Here is a 16931-nt window from a genome sequence, read left to right as displayed (position 1 = left end):
GTTCACCAACACGGCACCGGAGACGGGCATCAGAGAGACGCAGCACTTACACACGCCAGCGGCACCAGCAATCTCAACGCAGATTCTTCCCCATCTACTGACAGGTATTCAGGTGCCCCACTCATTGAGGTGCGGTGAGTCCGATTTTCCTGCAATAGCCCTGCGGCTACCAGGGATTTCTGTACTCGCGGCCCTCAACAGTAGTAGACACCGCTCTTCTTCCTTCTTATCAGCGCCGTCCATACTACTCTCTCACCCCCTATTCACTGTGGAATTTGCCGCACATGATGAGGCAGCAGAAGTGGTCGGATACCCGGTGCTGGTTCTACCTTCAATACAATAATTCTGCATAGTTAAGTACAACATCACAGGTGCATTAAGCTGATTCTCATTAATTACTGCGTCTCCATATGTATCTTTTATGCCCGATGTGGTGGGAGAAATAATTTCAATACTGCTCCCAAAACCACAGTTTGCAAATATGGATCATTTATATTTATTCACCAGGCAGTGATACATTGCTTCCCCCTTCTTTGTTAATTTTTGACTCGTTTATTCATGTCAATCTGACTGGATGAGTTCAGGCTTCATGATTTACTAGAGACAAAAAAATTGCACAAATAAAACAGCAATAAGCCGGGTTATGGATACCAGACCATTGTTTTCTCTAACAAGAATACCTGAGCCATGTATGAAAAAATTGATGACATGTTGATCTACATGTAAAAAGGTAAGCAATTCGTATCACACGTTTACTAACCAGTAAGGGTATAGGATAAGGTTAGAATAAAGTTATATTACCACTATTACTTTTAACGAATTAAATTAAAATTGATTTTAAACAATAACTTAAAGCAAGGAGTGCCCCCAAAAAGAGGCTATCTTCTCTGTCCCGTTACTCTTTTTTCGGGACAAAAAACTCTTTACATTATAGCAGTGCCTAATCCCTAATTCAGGGGCTACCATACTTGCAAATGCTGCAGGTCAAATGGATTACATCAGATCCGACAGTAACTGAACAACAAATGGATTTGATGATTGCTACATTTCTCCTTAGGGGATATCATTTACAAGTACTATTGGAAGCTAAACACTGAGTTACGATGACCCCAAGGCACCACTACAGTACTAGGGATAAGAGTAATACAAAGTTCATCCCTTGGGTTAACCAATATAATCATTTTAGTGAGCCTATTACCAAAAAAGACAAGGAATTATGGTTCAAACTGATCAGGAGCTAGATCTGGCTGATACTAGAATTATGCCTTACCACACTAGAGGCAAAAGCCTCCTTGATATTCTGGTTAAAACAGATATCACTGATTTGAGTTCCCTCGATGGTGGTTCCAGAATTCCTACCAAATTGGGCTGTATCAGATGCACTTGCATGACGTGCCAATTTATGTTACCTGGTAATATTTTCTTTCATCCACTCTCAGGTACACAATATGAAAATAGACATCAATTAACATGTAATTCAAGATTTGTGGTGTACCAGATCATCTGCCTGTGTGGCAAGTCATATATTGGCAAAATGGAGCGTAGTTTTAAGGAAAGGATGACTGCTCATCGGTCATCAATTAGGAAGGCCCTTCAGACTGGTACTAGCGCACAACCGATGTCTCAACATTTTGTCACTGCCCGGCATATATTAACCTCTATTCATTATAGGATGATAGATCACATCCCTCCCAATCTACATGGGGGTAATAGACCATTGAAATTATTACAATGTGAATCACGTTGGATATACCGCTTAAGGACTCTGGCACCTAGGGGGCTTAACGAACACTTAGGGCTCACTAACTTTCTATAAACTCATTTATTAATATGGATTAATCTGTAGAATTACGGTTAATATAGTTTGCATACCCTGTGTAAGTCAACATGATTTTTGATATATTAGATAACTTTGTGCTAGCCACCATGTTTGACGCATCCGACTATGTATGCTGCCTAGTTCTTATATTTCTTGGTGTGTAATACACCGTATTGGTATTTGTATTTACACAAGTGAGCACTTTGCCTTTTTCTATTTTGTACAGTGAAGGAGAGTAACACTGTGCAATCACATTTTATTGTTGATAGGGTAACTATGGTGATGGGTTATCACTTGATGACGACTATTGTGAGAGCCACCAGCGCGTGCAACATTCCTGCCACGAGACAGTTGTTGGCCATGGGATGAAAAAGATCATTGTCATGCCTGGGCAAGATATCAAAAAATCTACCTCTTCGGTGTGGAAATATTTCTCCCCAAACCCGGACAACAAGTGTCAAGCCATATGTAGCCTTTGTAAATCCATAATAAGTAGGGGTAAGGATGCTAACCACCTAGGAACATTCCCCCTTATATATCACTTGCAGCGCATTCATCAAAAGTTATTGTCAAGTTCAGAAACTTTGGCTATGAGTGTGACCATTCCAGTGACACCTAGCTCCCTTTTTTTCTGTTGTATCCAAGCACCCGAAATACACACCACCAACATCCTCATCGTCAATTTCCTCTTCAATCAGGAGCAGAGGTAATACTGTAGGCCATGTCATAGGCATGACTAACTCCTCTCTTATCCGGGATTCCTTCGGAGGATCCTTAAGTGCTACGCCTACTGATGCTGCTGCTGTTGTTGCTGCTGGGAGTCGATCTTCATCCCAGAAGGGGAGCAGGAAGACCACTTCATCAGTCCTTTGCGAGGAAGAGGAAGACATCAGTCACCCAGTTGCAAAGCAGATTACTGAGGCTATAACAACTATGCTGGTGTTAGACATGCATCCAGTATCTGCCATTAGTGTAGTGGGATTTAGACAGATGATGGACGTACTGTGTCCCTGGTACCAAATTCCATCTAGATTCCACTTCTCTAGATAAGCAATTCCCAGACTTTACAAGGACATTAAAAAAAAGTGTCATTAGTGCCCTCAGAAATGCCATTGTACCCACTGTCCACTTAACCACGGACATGAGGACAAATGGAACAGGACAAACTAAGGACTACATGACTGACAGCCCACTAGATAGATGTATTGCCTTCCACAGCAACAGCAGCAGCAGCATCTCACAAATGTCAACTCATTCCTAGGCAGACTACGCTGTGTATTACCAGTTTCAGTAAGAGACACACCATTGAGAACCTCTTAGAGAAACTGAGGGACATCATTGCACAATGGCTTACCCCACATGGACTCTCCCCATGATTTGTGATATCTGACAATGCCCCCAATATTGTGAGAGCATTACATCTGGGCAAATTCCAACACGTGCCATGTTATACTCACACAATTAATTTGGTGGTGCAGAATTTTATAAACAAATGGTGTGCAGGAGATGCTGTCAATGGGCAAAAAAATTTGGGGCCATTTTCGACATTCAGCAACTGCTAGTCTAAGACAGGAGCACCAGGAAACACTCTTGAACTTGCCCTGCCATCACCTGAAGCAAGAGATAGTCACGAAGTGGAATTCTACTCTCTATATGCTTCAGAGGATGGAGGAGCAGCAAAACTCCATTCAAGCCTACACATCCACCTATGACATAGGTCAATGCACCTGACTCAACGTAGTGCAGAATGATTTCCGTGATGTGCAAAGTTCTCCAACCCTTCAAACTTGCCAACCGTGAAGTTAGTTCAGACACTGGCAGCTTGTGCCAAGTCATTCCTGTCATCAGGCTTTTGCAAAAGCAGCTGCAGAAAGTGAAGGGGGAGCTGAAATGGAGTGATTCCGCATAGTAAGTCGGACTTGTGGATGAAGCACTTCATTTGCTTTGTCAGGATTCAAGGGTGGTCAACCTGTTGAAATCAGACCACTACATTTTGACCACCATACTTGATCTTAGGTTTAAAGCTTACATTGTATCTTTGTTTCCGGCAGACACAAATCTGCAGAGGTGTAAAAACTTGCTGGTGAGAAAATTGTCAGCTCAAGCAGAACATGACACGGTAACATCTCCTCCTTTATTTTCTCCGCCAATTGCGGCTTCGAGGAAAAAAATAAATTTTTCTGAGAAACCCTCTGGTAGTGATGCAGATCAGTCAGGAACAAGTTTTGACATCTGGTCCGGACTGAAGGAGCTTCCTACAAGTACTGACATCTCTACTGTCACTGCATATGATGCGGTCACCATTGAAAGAATGGTTGACGACTATTTCAGTGATAGCATACAAATAGGGATGTCAGACAGTTCGTTTCAATACTGGCAGGACAAAAAATGCAATTTGGAAGCCCTTGCACAAACTGGCTTTGTTTTTTCTTAAGTTGCCCACCCTTTCAGTGTGTACTCAGAAATAGTTTTTAGTGCAGCTTGGAACCTTGCAAGCGATCGGCGTAGGAGGTTACTTCCCCAAAATGTGGAAAAGATGATGTTCATCAAAATTAATTACAAATTCCACAAAGCAGACCATTACCAGCAATTACCTCCACAAAGTACAGAGGGACCTGTGATGGTGGATTCCCGTGGGGACAAATAAATAGTCCGTAAAGATGAGGATGTACGCACTGATGAGGGTGAGGAATCAGACATTTTGCTTCTGTAGAGCCACTTTGGGCAAGGAGTGATCAATTGCTTCTTTTTTTTGTGGGGGCCCAAACAAACCAATCATTTCAGCCACAGGTGTGGCAGTCCCTGTCGCTGAAATGATTAGTTTGTTAAAGTCTGCATGTCCTGTTGATACAAAATAATGGTGGGTGGGAGGGCCCAAGGACAATTCCATTTTGTACCTATTTTCTTTGCATTATGTGTTCTTTTTTGGGCATAGATTATAAAACTGCCATCCTGTCTGCCACTGCATTGCCACTCCTAGATGTGCCACGTGTTTGCACTGCCCACTTCTGTCGCTTAGCTTAGTCATCCAGCTACCTCGGTGCAACCTTTGGCCTAAAAACAATATTGTGAGTTGTGAGGTATTCAGAGTAGACTGGACCTTATTGGAAATTAATGTAATTGAGGTAAATTATACTATAGGAACAAAAACACCCCCAAATTCTGTTATTTTAGCTGTTTTGATGATTTAAAAAAAAAAAAAAAAAAACTACAGATCCAAAAGCAAAACCCACAAGGGTGGTTTTCGCAAAACAAATCCAGATCCAAAACATGAATGAGATCCATATCCAAAACCAAAACCCAAAACCTGGCCTGGTGCACACCCCTAGTGTGTTAGCAAACCAAAATAGCAAGCAGCTGAGAAAAAAACCTTGGCGCACTGCAAGTGGGGCAGATGTAACATGTGCAGAGAGATTTAGATTTGGGTGTGTTCAAACTGAAATCTAAATTGCCGTGTAAAAGTTAAGCAGCCAGTATTTACCCTGCACAGAAACAATATAATCCACTCAAGGGCCTTATTCAATAGGGATTGCATCAGCGATACGATCGCATACTGAAGTATTTATGCCCAGTGCGAATGTGTAGGAGATTGCATCTAACTTCTGCTAATGGCACTACCTGACTGACGTTGCAAAGGCATCGACTCTGTGTTGCGGGGGTGTGCCATTGGAAAAGGAGGAGGGTTTGGGGCAGTCAGGAAAATGGCGGCGGGCCGACTGACTTCGCAGCTAGACTGCGAAGGCGGGGGGGGGGGGTTTCACTTATTTAGTGGTGCAATCACAATTGAATTGCAATTGCATCGCTAGCCACCATTAACATACTTGGCAGCCTTGCCCTGTGTGGGGAGTGGGGTCAGAGGAGGCTGCTGTAGTTCAACTCATGGAGCAGCTGAGGTATAGTTTGCAGAGATGTAATAGCAGCCAGTAGCAGGCTCCTCTCTCTCCCTGTATACACTACTACACCCCCTCTCTGCACACTAGTCAGCATGTACCGAGTGCCCTGTCTCAGCCAGGTAAGTGGCTGCATATCTGGACACCGAGCCTGGGATCAGAGGTGTCACTGCGTGTTTTGACACCCGGTGTGCACCCTTAATCTACCTGCGCTCATGGCAAAAGGGTGTGTGACCGACGCTCGCTCATGGCAAAAATGGGGCATGGTCGTATATAGAGGGCCGTGGCCTCACAGGTATCCCAAAATCGTCACACAGGGGGCGTGCCCAGCATCTCCGAAGATGCTGGGCTGCACTGGGCTGCCCCTGGAGACAATCTATGACAGGAGCCGGGTGCTGTAGGAGACTTTCATACTGCAGCACCTGGCTCCAGTCACTATGGAGGAGCCGACATTTTGGTGTCACACCCGGGTGCAAACTGCACCCCACACACCCGCCTTGTGACGCCATTGCCTGGCCTGGCAAATGCCTATAGGCACCTTCCTGTACCTAATGAAAGGGCCTGGTTCTGTGTGTCCTGTGCATTGTGCAGGGGGAAGCTGCATGTGTCTGGAGGGGGGATGCTGACTGTCCTGCTGTGTGCCAGGCAGCTCTGTTCTCCATATCTGCTCCCTGCTGTTAACTGTGAATTTATACAGACTATAGATTCACATTACACCACATAGTAGTGTCCATTATTCATGTTATGACACACAGTAGTGCCCCTTTTACACAATGCCCACATTAGTGACCCTTATACACAATGCCTACAGATGTAGTGTTCCTGATACACATAATGCCCACAGCAGTAGTGCCCCTTATGCAATGCCCACTGTAGTGGTAGTGCCCCTTATTCAATGCACACTGTAGTGGTAGTGCCCCTTATGCAGTGCCCCCAAGGAGTGGTGTTTCTTATGCAGTGCCCACAGGAGTGGTGCCCCTTATGCTGTGCCCCATTAGTAGTGCCCCCTGTAGCAGTGTCCCCAGTGGTACTGCCCCCATTAGAAGCGCCCCCAGTAGTAATGCTCCCTGAAGTAGTGCCCCCAGTAGTAGTGCCCTGTGTAGTTGTGCCCCCAGTGGTAATGTCCCTATTAGAAGTACCCCCAGTAGCAATGCCCCGTGTAATAGTGCCCCCAGTAGTAATGCACCCTGTGGTAGTGCCCCCAGTAATAATGCCCCCAATAGTAGTGCCCCTTACACACACAAAAAACATCACACCACATATAATTTTAATCAGCATAAGCTGATTGTGTGTCCTAAACTCCTATTCGCATCATTTTGCCAATATGACACATTTTAATGGAAAAGGTCACAAGAAAAGACGCTCTGCGCTACAACTCACGTCACAGCATGGCATGACTACAAGGGTTGTTTGAAGTGCCAGGAGGCTAGATGTAAGAGGACACATCTGTATAACACAGAGGGCAAAGACGCCCCCCTCAATGCTTCCAGAAGCAAGATGCCTTCCTTCAAATCTGAACAAATCCACTGATGATGGGTCCAAGCCATCAATACTGTTGTTCTTGTCTGTGTGCACTTGCTGATATTGTTTTGTTTCTATGTAATTGTCTAAGCTCCTAAATATATATATATATATATTGTATACCTGATATTTGAGAGTGTCTCTCCTCTCCCTGCTCTCCCTATCCTTTATCCATTTTTTTTGGTATCCCATTTTCTTTGCATAGCTCAAAAACCAATATTGAAAATACTAACCAAAAAACATCAACAATATACTTGCATTCTTTAATAGAATTATGCCCCCCCCCCCCAAAAAAAAAGACATATATTAAATCAGTATCATAATTATTTTATTATACTAGTATTGTAACCTGAAACATGTGACACACTGTAAGATAGTTCAGGGAACTTCCATTTGCCTCATTTACAGATACGACTGCTTTTTTGCCCTGGTTCTAGTAAATGTGCCTTCATGGGATTTCTCTAAATCCGAGCCGCTCATCTCTAATAATTATATTTACAGCGCCAATTAAAACCAGCCATGGAGCTTAATAAGAGCGCTGTCATGTAGCTTTGTGGTGCTTTTTGAGACAGTTTGGATTTGTACTTTTACATTTTGCCATCTATAACAGTGATTGTCAATATGTTGTAAAATAAAAAAACCTTACCTTGTATATAGGGTTTTTACCACAAAAGTATGGACTGTACACACCAATTGTAGTTACTTGATCCTGAGCAGATTTCCACTTAGCCACTGCTTTTGATTCTATTTCAGGTAAAATTCCATTTACCTATAGTATGAATCGACAAACAGACAAACATATATTTATTTTATTATTCAAACCACAACATATTTTTCTATCATTAATAATCTTGTTAAAAACATGTGAGTGCATATTCTTGAATTTCTGCTTAAATTTGACCATAAATATGTTCATAACTTAATCTACAGTAAGTCATAAAAATAGTATGTGAACCTAGGCATTTAGCAAATTGTGTTACTATCTTTAATAGCAATTACTGTAATGAAACAATAAAGGAAATTGTTCAATTGCTGCGCGGGGTTTGCATGTTCTCCCTGTATTTGTGTGGGTTTCCTCTGGGTATTCCAGTTTCCTCCACACTGTAAAAACATACTGGTAGGCAGGACCGTATTAGGAGAGGAGGGGGCCCGTGTGCAGTCTCCGTCTGGGCCCCCTGTTCTCTAGCTAGTAGCACAGTGGGACTCTGAGCACTACGTCACTAGGAGATCCTAGTGCTGTATCAGAGTCCAGTGTGCAAGCGCAGGTCTCCGGGGAAATGGCGGGGTGGCCATTGTCCTACTGCATATGCGCAAAGTGCCCAGAATATGGCCAGTATGCCATTTTTCTGGTGATCTGTGCAGTGCTTCTGCAACTGACGCGAGTTTCCGGAGGGGAATTATCCAAGAAATGGGTGCAGATAAGCTCTAGTGTATATGTGTGTCCATGGGATAGGAAATATAGAATATAAACTCCGGTGGGGCAGTAACTGAAATGAACCAATGAAACATACTTACCTACTCTTCTGGAAGTCGCGGTAAACTCACAAGTTTTCGAGTAGTCCTCCACATCCTGGAAGAATGGGTGGATCTCCTGTTTCCCACCCACTTCCCAGCAAAGTAGCCAGGATGTGGGAGATAATACCCCAAATGTTGGGTCCATATGGCGGGGGTTAAACAGCATGAATTGTGTCATTTAGTCCCAGGTGGGGAGTAGGGCCTAATAATGGGGAGCCCCCTGCCCCACACCCTGAAGTGGTGGCTGCAGTTCCTTTCCATGCAAATGTAAACTGAAATATTCTCTGTAGAGTGCTGCGTATGTTATATTAATAACTGGTAATAAATACACTTTGATCAGGGGTGAAGTGGGGAGAAGTAAGCAGCAGGGAAGTGAAGGAAGGAACAATCTTTGATTCATGGCAAAGTCCATTGCTGGCTGGTCCCTGGGGAGTGGCCAGCCCCTGGAAGTAGAGTAGTGCTTAAGAACTTCTCAGAGGAGTAATTTAGTTGGCTCTAGGTGGCTGAAAGCCTTATGTTAACTGGTTTATAATAAAACACCCATTATGTACTGATGTGCACCATATCTATACAGATGCAGCATCACTCATATGTACCGTCTATGGCGTTTGTCCCGATCACAGAGTCACAGTGTGCCTGGTCGCAAGGCAGCGCGTTTTGTTGCAGGGTGGCGCATAGATCTTAGCGAGGCGTATGGCGTTACTAGTGAGTGTAATACCAGTGATCATTCACCAGATGTCGCTTTTGAAAATCACCATTGCGCTTGCGTGAGGTTAGCAGTACTGCCCAGCAAATGACAGCTCACCCACGCCAGGCATCTCTCGATCTCTAGGTGCGTGCACAATGCTAACATGCTTTACAAATGAATGTGCCTTCTGTGGCTTCTGGGTGAGCCGTCATTTGCCGAGCAGCTCTGCTAATGTCGGGCATCTTTTCTTGCTGTAAATGCATCTAACAGATGTGTCCTCTTACATCCTTGCTGTAGTCAAAAGGCGCAAGAAATACTCAGTTTAGGTGGAAAAACTGCAACGATGAGGGAGGCTCCGTCTGTAGTTGCAATCATTAGGGAAACAGAGAGGGGAAGAACGAATTCTTTACACCCGGGCCGATTGGTGGGCCTGGGACCGGGTCAGTTGTACATCGGGCAGGGTGAGATAGGAGACAGGGCTGTGGCGGGTCCAGGAAAGCTGCAGTAGCCCAGTCTTCTTTCTCAACCTGCATGCTATCCTGCTGCCACTGCATTGCTATCCAGCAGCCAGCAGTAGTGCTGGGGAGGGGGGATTTCATTATGGCACTGAGAGGGGGGGAAGCGTATACAAATTACCCAGGCCTGGGCTGCTGAAGGAGCCCAGGTCTGCAAGCTCAACCACCTCCTTCCCGAGTATACCTGTGCTGTGGCTGGCCGGCGGTGGCTTCATCTCCCCGGTGATATCTTTGGGAAGATAGCGCTGCACATAGAAAGCAAAGACTTTGTGCCAGAGTCTTTGCTCTCCAGTGGCCAGCGTCATCTTCCCAAATATCACTGGGAAGATGGCGCTGGCCGGGGAGTAGGGTCCCACTTTCAGATCAAGTGAGATAGGAAGCAGGTGCCCTCCCCTGTGCCCCACCTGCCCCACTTTGTTAAAATGGTACCCCCCTTCTGGAGGGTAGTAAAGGGCATAGACATGCTCACTTTATTAAGAAATACCCACAATCCTTTACCAGGGCCCCGCATGGCTCTCTACGCCCCTGTTCCGCCTCTGTCCAGCATGTCCGGGGAGGGGGAAATAGCCATGCCTCCCCCAATTTGGTCACGCCTGCTCCCAGTTCTAGCTTGGTCCCTTTCTCAACGGCCTTGACAATCATGTAATCTGTGGGGGCACTCTTAGTTTATGAATTTGGAATTTGAAATTGGATTTTTTTCCTTATGCTATGTGATGAGTCTGAATGAGAAGTGTTAAATGTTGTGCATTGTCATGAATAAGCAAAAATGTATCACCCTGATCTAATAAATATTTATACTTGGAGTTCACACTAGGGATTTAACCCTGTGATAGGTCATACTAAAACTGGATTCTGACCATATATTATAATTTTAGGCTAAATCATTTTGTTATTATTCTGATATTTTGTTGATATTATAAAAAGTTAAGTTTTCAATTTTTCTACTATATTATATGAATTAATAAATTAGGAGTACCGCACAAAGGAGTCCTCTTTTTCCCTGCTCTCTTGCAGAGATACCCTCAATACATATCTGTAGCATATACTGATTCCGGGGAGAATCAGAATCAGCTTTATAGACCAGGTATACGTGCGTATACTAGGAATTTGTCTTCGGTTTGCTATACAACAGCCAAGTAGGTAACAGATAAGCAGGTGTGTGTGTGGGGGCAAGTAGAGTCATACAGATAGGTATACCGTAGGGACACAAGTGAGTTACATGTACGTCTAGTCAGTCAATGTTCAGGACTTCAGCAGGTGGGCCGCTTGGGGAAAGAAACTTTTGAGGCTTCTGGTGGACCAGGTGGGGATGGCCCTAAAATGCCTGACTGAAGTAAGCAAGTTAAACATGCTGTGGCCGGGGTGTAGCTGGTCCTTTACTATCTTCGTTGTCCGCTTTTTAGCTCTGGACAGGTACAGGTCCTGGACTGAGAGAAGGTCAGCCTCGATGATCTTCTCTGCGGTTCTGACCACCTTTTGGAGCCCGCATCTGTCCCTCGCGCTGGCGGAGCCGTACCATACCAGTATCGGGGAACACAGTACCGACTCCACAATCGTGGAGTAGAAGAGAAGCAGAAGCTTCGGTGGGATGTTGAACTTCCTTAGTTGCCTGAGGAAGAACAACCTCTGCTGCGCTTTCTCGACAGTGGCGTCAGCGGTGGACCCCCATTTAAGGTCCCAGGAGATTGCGGTCCCCAGGAACTTGAAGGAGTACACTAGTGATACCACACTATCAGCAATCGCTAGCGGCGGTGCACTAGCTGACTTCTTCCTGAAGTCCACTATCATCTCAAAAATTTTGAAGGGGTTGAGCTCAAGGTTGTTGTGGCTGCACCACTGGGCCAACTGGTCTACTTCCCGTCTATAGGCCGATTCGTCCTCATCCTTGATGAAGGCCGATGACGGTAGTGTCGTCGGCGAATTTGATGATCTTTTCTGATTGCGCCTCTGAGGTGCAGTCATTTGTGTACAGGGAGAAGAGCAGGGGTGAGAGGACACAGCCCTGAGGGGCCCCTGTACTAATGGACCACGCTTGAGAGGTGAATTCCCCCGCTTTAACCACCTGTGTCCTATCTGTCAAGAAGTCTAATATCCATAAACAGGTAGCTTCTGGGACCCATAGGCAAAGTAATTTGGGGTGCAGGATGCTGTGGATGATTGTATTGAAGGCCAAGCTGAAAACGGCAAACAGGACCCTCACGTAGGTACTGGGAATGTCTAGGTGCTGCAGAATGTAGTGCAGGTCCAGGTTGACTGCCTCCCTTAACACACCGATTCGATTGATAGGCAAACTGTAGGGGGTCCAGTTGGGGGCCAGTCACAGTTTTCAGGTGATTCAAAACCAGACGCTCAAACGTTTTCATGACCACAGACATCAGTGCTATCGACCTGTAGTCATACAGGTTTGTTATAGAGGGTTTCTTGAGGTCCGGGACGATAGTGGACTTTTTGAGGCAGGAAGGGACTTTCTGTAGCTCCAGTGATTTGTTGAAGATCTTGGTGAATATAGGGGCGAGCTGACCCGCACATGCTCACAGGGCAGATGGTGACACTCCATCAGGACCCTGAGCTTTTCTAGGTTTGGCCCTTTTGAACAGTGCCTCCACCTCTTCTTGGCAACTTGCAGTGCCTGGAGTTGCCCATCGATGTTCGGGGCATCATAGAGGTGATTGTTTGTGTCGCATGGGATTTCTTTTGTGAACCTGCAGTAAAAGTGGTTCAGCTCATCTGCTAGGTCTTGGTGCATGGTGGTGGACTTCAATGTTTTCTTGCAGTTGGTTATGGATTGCATTCCTTTCCATACAGATACGGGGTCATTGGTGGAGAGATTGTTTGTCAGCTTGTCCGAGAACCGCTTTTTTGCTAGCCTGATTTCTTTAGTCAGAGAGTTCCTAGTTCAGTTGTATAGTGCTCTGTCACCACTGCTATAGGCCTCCTCTTTGGCCCGACGAAGTTGCCTGAGCTAGGCGTTGAACCAGGGCTTGTTGTTGTTGTAAATGTGGTAAGTCTTGGTAAATACACACATGTCCTCACAGTAGCTGATGTAGGATGTGACAGTGTCTGTCAGGTCATTCAGGTTGGTTGCTGAGGCTTTGAAGACCCCCATTCCGTGCAGTCGAAGCAGGTCTGGAGCTTCATCTTAGCCTCATTGGTCCATTATTTAACAGTCTTTATGACAGGCTTAACCACTCTCAGCTTCTGTGTATAGGAAGGGAGTAGGTAGATGAGGCAGTGGTCAGATAGGCAGAGTGCAGCACGCGGGATAGACTGAAAGGCAGACTTGAGGGTCTGGGTATGTTTGTTCTATGTTGGATATGCATACGGCCAGGTGGTGCAGGGCTTCATTCGCGCAGGTGGAGGGGGATGGGGAATGTACACACCCACAAAGACAACTGAGGCAAATTCTTGGGAGAATAGAAGGAGTTGCAGTTGATACTTTGCATCTTCAGGTGAGGACTACATGATTTGCCTAACATCATGTCATTGGTGCACCATCTGTCATTGATGTAGAATCAGATGTCACCACCCTTCATTTTTCCTGAGAGAACCTTGGAGCGATCGGCCCTGAAGGCATCAGGTTGTCCGCAATATGGTCGTCCAGCCACGTCTCCGTAAAACAGGGGACGGATGACCCTGTAATGCCTGACCCTGTGCTGCCCAGAAGGAGGGACAGTTCATCAAGCTTGTTTGCCAGTGAGTGTACGTTCGAGAGCAAGATCGCGGGAAATGCAGATCGGCGCCCTTGCCGCCACCACCTCACTAGGGCGCCTCAGCAACAGCCTCTCCTCTGAGCCCAGGTCCTTCTACTATGGCCGACATGAGGGACTCTGTAATTCTCTTTCTGGGGCCGCCAATCCGTCAGCCAGTTGCCGCCCGGGCTGCGGGGCGCCACGGCCGCTCTGTCATCCACTTCGGTGTACACGACATCTGCATCCCTGCCACACTGGGCAGCGAGGGCTACAAGGACCGCTGATCCACCCGCCCACAGGCCCGAACATGGGGTAAGCACCGCAGGAGCGCTTCAACTTTGGAGGGCTTACCTGCTGTATTTGGTCACCGGTGGGGTAGACAGGGCAGGGGAAAACAAAGGGAAACAGGTATTTTGGCTGAGCTGCATAGCTCCGAGGCAGCCATCTGCGGTGCCATCTTGGATTGTAATCGCTATAATTGTTATTGCTATAACCTATTTCTGCTCTTTAATCCAATGGGTATATTTGAAACAAGTGATAAATAAAACAACTTTGCTTTTTCTGTTGCTGATTTAGTCAATTATTCCAGGACAAAGCAGGCTTGTGGAAAGGTGTAAGAATGAAATTCCTATTGTGTAGGTGTGAAAAATCTCAGTGTGAGAGACCCTTGAAGTAGATTTCTTGTGGGGGTAGTGTTAAAATGTGTCCTGGGGAATGGCTGGGGTCCTGCAATTTGAAATGAACAGTGACCCATCAGCAATTTAGAGCCTGAATATACTGTATATTAGTTGATTAATGCAAGAAGTCAGAGTTATTTGTTGCTCAGAGAACAGAGGTGAATGATGTCTAAGTGAGGGGCTGGATGGAGCCAAAGATAGGTTGTAGTCCACAGTACCTTGTCTGGGATGTCCAATGCAGAGTACAGTAAATTACAAACTGAAGGGCTTCTCAGTGGAGAGATGCAGAGGTTTCAATCCAGTGTGTATCACAGCGCAGGAATGCAATCCGTTGGTTTTGATGAGATGTCCGTGTAGAGTAGTACAAGTTAAAGGTAAGTCCTTGGATATTTATGATGATTCATAGGTCAGTTGTGGTAAATTTAAGCTGTTTTATGGAGATGTCAGGAGCATGCAAAAGGTGAGATAGCCATCTTGGCTGGCATGTGCATTATCTAAGGAGCACAACTAACCTGTCAAACTTCAAAGGTTGATACATCTTAGTATTGTTGGTATCCATATTCCTGTTTGATTTTCCTAATCCTCTGTGGATATACCCCTCCTAACCCCTACAATCATGTAATTTTCATGCTACAGTACTGTTTGCTCATAATAGTTGTATCACTTCTGTTTTCTTTTTAGTAAAATGCACATACCTCCCAACTGTCCCAATTTGTGTGTGACAATCTGATAATCCTGTCTTTTGGGCACTGTCCCACCTGTGGGACGCAGTTACCCACGGTGTGGGGGGGGGGGGGGGGGCAGTTGGGAGGCTTCCTGTCACTCTGCTCAGAGTGACAGTCACAGAGCAGCAGTCTATTCACAAGAGATAGAGGGGCTGGGGGCATGGCCTAGGCATACCTAGGCATACCCCCGAAATGATGAAATTGGGAGGCATGGCTTCCAAACGCATAATCCATGTGAAGCCACGTCCCCTTTCCATGAGACCACTTCTCTTTTCGGGCGCAGCTTTGTCGTGCAGAACTCCTGCTGGCAACTTCGTCGATGTTGGAAGGTGTTATATGCAATAGGACATATACTTATGATTACACAGTACAGTATTTACAATCATATTATTATGTAAATTGGCAAAAAGAAACATCTCTCTAAAATAAAAATAAAATACACTTCTACTCACCAGTTCTTTTACGTAATCACACAGCATTTGCTCTATATTTTTCCTTAGCTTAATCTCTAATTGTTCACTTCTTTCATTTAGGGAATCTTCAAATGTGGTTTTAAAACTATTAAATAGATAATACAAAAAAGAAAAGATCAGGAGATTAGTGCCAATTTACGTAATTATTATAGTTAATATACAAATTTTAATATATAATTGAATCAATTAGTGCAAAACAGCTGCAAGATCTAGTTGCATTCACAGCGCTTCACTTTTTCCACATTTTCTTATGTTACATCCTTATTACAAAATCGAACACATTAATTTTTTTCCTCAAAATTCTACACACAATACCCCATAATGACAACATGAAAAAAGATTTTTGTGATTTTTGCAAATTTATTAAAAATAAAAAAATTAAGAAATCACATGTACATAAGTAGCCTTAGCCTTGAAGATCATAATTGAGCTCAGGTGCATCCTGTTTCCACTGATCATCCTTGATATGTTCCTACAACTTAATTGGAGTCCATTTGTGGTAAATTCAGCTGATTGGACATGATTTGGAAAGGCACACACATGTGTATATAAAGTCCCACATTTGACAGTGCATGTCTGAGCACAAACCAAGCATTACGTTCTGATGAAAAGGTCTGCGGACCTTGAAACGTTGATGATTGTTGGAATTACTCTGAATTATTAATACACTGGATTTTTTATTTACCTTGGAGTGCTGCCTCATTCTTATGTGTAAGATATCGATGACTAATAATCTCTTTTGGGAAGACACCCTATATTATGTAGTTTTGTCCAGAGCACCAAGGAAATTTGTTGTGTTGCTGCTGTGTGTGTGTGTATATATATATATATATATGAGAGAGAGAGATATTAGAGGTGAGTGTGTTCGATCCCCAGAGAACCAAACTACCCCAAACTTCATGCTCTGAGCCCGGATCCGAGTACGGCTCGGGACTTCCCACCAGACTCGGAAACCAGAACTAGGCCAAACGTCATCATCCCGCTGTCAGAATCTTGTGGGTTTTGGATTCTATATAAACAGCCACGCCTCACCACCATTTTCACTCCGGACTTGGAGAGTGAGGGAGACAGACCTCTGTCTCTCTCTGTCTGTGGTGGCGTCGGGTGGGGTAAGTGTGTGCTCTGTCGGTGTGCTGTTCCTGTCACTGTGGAGTCCCTGTGATGTTAGTGGTGCTGTCCTGGCTGTCACTTGTGTTTCATGTGCTGTTAGGGGTGCTGCATGTGTACATGGATGTTCTTGTCCTGGCTGTTACTGTGTTGCAGAATGGGGCAGGGACACTCCTCCTGTATGCAGTGAAAATACAGGGGTGCTGGCCCTGTCTTGTATGCTGTAAAAATTCAGGGGTGCTGTTATTAAAACAAATGTACATTGGCCCTGTCTTGTATGCTGTAAAAATTCAGGGGTGCAGTGAAAATAAA

The 16931-nt window shown here is 45.0% G+C and overlaps 1 protein-coding gene across 2 annotated transcripts in view; it reads right to left on the bottom strand.

The window, feature by feature from the left end:
• Positions 1-16931, bottom strand: part of LOC134927206 (uncharacterized) — a 605974-nt gene that overhangs the window by 97021 nt on the left and 492022 nt on the right. For both annotated transcript variants that reach the window (XM_063921361.1, XM_063921370.1), the window contains exons 16-17: positions 15492-15597; positions 7877-7999 (exon numbers count right to left, since the gene is read on the bottom strand). In XM_063921361.1, the coding sequence (XP_063777431.1) occupies positions 7877-7999; positions 15492-15597 (229 nt within the window). The remainder of the gene's footprint in view (positions 1-7876; positions 8000-15491; positions 15598-16931) is intronic.

This window comes from Pseudophryne corroboree, chromosome 1 (assembly GCF_028390025.1).
Source record: "Pseudophryne corroboree isolate aPseCor3 chromosome 1, aPseCor3.hap2, whole genome shotgun sequence".
In the NCBI taxonomy this organism is placed as follows: domain Eukaryota; kingdom Metazoa; phylum Chordata; class Amphibia; order Anura; family Myobatrachidae; genus Pseudophryne; species Pseudophryne corroboree.
This window is presented reverse-complemented; position numbering and strand designations above follow the sequence as displayed.